The following is a 2,212-nucleotide window of genomic DNA, read 5'->3' on the forward strand; positions in this document are numbered from 1 at the left end:
GGTTCTGTCAGAGCACGAAAGCAGATCTTGCCTTATGGTCCAAACAGAGCAGGCAAAAAGCAGGTAACGGCATGTTGGCAGGTGCAGAAAGGTTTCACAGAGCTCAGTTGGTCAATGTTTAAGCTTCTCTATCAAAGATTAATTCAGTACTAAGTATAAACTGCTTGTGGATTCTGGTTTGTAAAGTTTTTGGTCAGGTGGGGCTGCAGGAGGACCAGGAAATGCCAGGTTGGGCTGGTCACGAAGCCCAGAAACACAATAGGAACATAGGCGAGGCTTAATCCATTTGAAACATGGAAACAGGAAAAAGCAGTCTAATGCTCTTATGACTAAAACGTGACACAGTTCTCTGCAGGCTGAGAAGGACAATTCAGTCTAAAGCCAGAGAATAATCATTACTTCTTCTTAGTATGGATGTGAATCAGAAATGCTGGGTATCCCTTCACGTGTGAGCTGGAATAGCATTGCCCCAGATGGACGAGAAGCATCTGAACCACCCTGTGCTAATGGGCAGTGCAAATTTATTTTAGCTCAGATATCAGAGCACAAAGATCTGGGCTTGTCCCTTTTGCCACAACAAAACTGCGAGTGGTTGCAGAAGGTGGGAGTATGGTACCCAGCAATCTGAGGTGGCCACGGAGCTATTGAAATATGGGGCTTCAGGTCAATAATGAGGGTGGGGTTTGGCGTTGTGGTTTTTTTTAAGAGTTTGCCCCAAACAGGCTTTTTGAGTGATCCAAATCCTAACAAAGGGTTCAAAAAAACAGGGCTACAAGTTTCAGAGCTTACTGAACTGCTGTGGTTGGAGCATCACCAGGGCAGACAAATGGATTGTGCTTGTGTGCACCACATTAATCATTAAGGTTTATGGCCAGCAACATGCTGTCTCTGCCTTAAGGGCTTGTCAACGCTACAAAGTCTGTCAGTCCAGCCTGGTTGGCAGGGGCTGCCAGCGGAGATGCTGTGTGTCCCAGCAGAAGGGGGCTTTCAGCCAGCCACGCTACGCTGCAGCGCCAAACGGCACCAGCAAAGCGGACGAAAGCATTTTCTCCCTAGCATGGCTCCTCTCAAGCAGCAGGATATGCTTCTGCCTGATGGAGTTTGTCTGAAAAGCCAGGGGCAGAGAGCTGACCTTGCTCTGGGCTCCGTTTCTTTCCCCAGTAAGGGTGGGCTGTGGGGACAGGCGTGGGATGCTGTCCCTGCAGGCGTCTCGCACATCCAGCTCCTGCATGGAGCATCTTACCTGGGCACTATGGAAGGAGTCAGGAAGAGGAAGAACAGATCCTATGAATGCTTTTTTCCTGGTGCCTTTCTGCTGCTCTCCCCTTTGTGGGTCATGCAGAGGGGTCAGCTCCTGCCCGCTCCCCGCCATCGGGCAAGCCCAGCCTGGAGGTGCAGCCTTCCCAAGACTGTATTTCTGCAGAAAATAACCTAATGGCTCATGATCCTTGCGGAAGCCAGCACCCTGCTGGTAACGAATGCCTGGCACTATTATTATTCGATTATTGCTTTGATGCTTAGCAGCAATATCATAATGGGAACACTCCAAACCCTGGAGCAAGATCATGCACCTCTATGGTCTTTAGACTCCTCTGCTTCCCAGAGCCTTGTTAGGGGCTGGAAATGTGGAAATCACACCTACCCGTTTGCTCTTTGGCAGGCTAGTTGCATGAAAATGAACAATGGCAAGAACAGGAAAGTGGCATGAGCAAAGAACCAATAAAGAATATTTTACTCACACTATCAGGAGGGCTACGAAAACAAGCAAAAGGGCCCAGGTCTCTGGAGTGAAGGAGGGAAGAAGGTTCATTTTGGTTCTTCTCTGCTTGGCTTTGAGGTCTGCCTTGAGGTGTTTGTGCCTGTGTTATATAGGAGTGTTCTGCAGCGTGCAATATTTATGTCCCACCAGCTGATTTAGGGGCTGGCTTTCTGTCGTGGAGAAGGAGGACCAGAAGGCAAAGGTTGCATAGTATGCTAATCTGAAAAACACAATTCATTTGATAGAGAAATGCCTGGCTGAACTGTCTAAGCTTCAGATTGTTTAATACAAACGCTGCCAGGCATTTCAGCTAGTTCCTCTGTTGTAATAGTAAGTAATAACTGATTTCTTATTGAGTAATGCTCCTGGGCTCCTACACCAAAATAAATAAAAGCAGGTTACAATGAAAAGGTAAATCCCAAAGCAGGTGTCAGAGTTGGTTTACAAAAGGGA

General features: G+C 47.6%; 1 protein-coding gene across 1 annotated transcript in view; it reads right to left on the reverse strand.

Annotated features, from left to right (window-relative positions):
• Positions 1 to 1,810, reverse strand: part of LOC104463510 (cytochrome P450 3A24-like) — an 11,543-nt gene extending 9,733 nt beyond the window's left edge. Inside the window, exon 1 of the mRNA XM_010075881.1 lies at positions 1,740 to 1,810. Coding sequence (XP_010074183.1) covers positions 1,740 to 1,810 — 71 coding nt within the window. The remainder of the gene's footprint in view (positions 1 to 1,739) is intronic.
• Positions 1,811 to 2,212: the final 402 nt, after the last annotated feature.

Source organism: Pterocles gutturalis, unplaced genomic scaffold (assembly GCF_000699245.1).
Source record: "Pterocles gutturalis isolate BGI_N339 unplaced genomic scaffold, ASM69924v1 scaffold1638, whole genome shotgun sequence".
In the NCBI taxonomy this organism is placed as follows: domain Eukaryota; kingdom Metazoa; phylum Chordata; class Aves; order Pterocliformes; family Pteroclidae; genus Pterocles; species Pterocles gutturalis.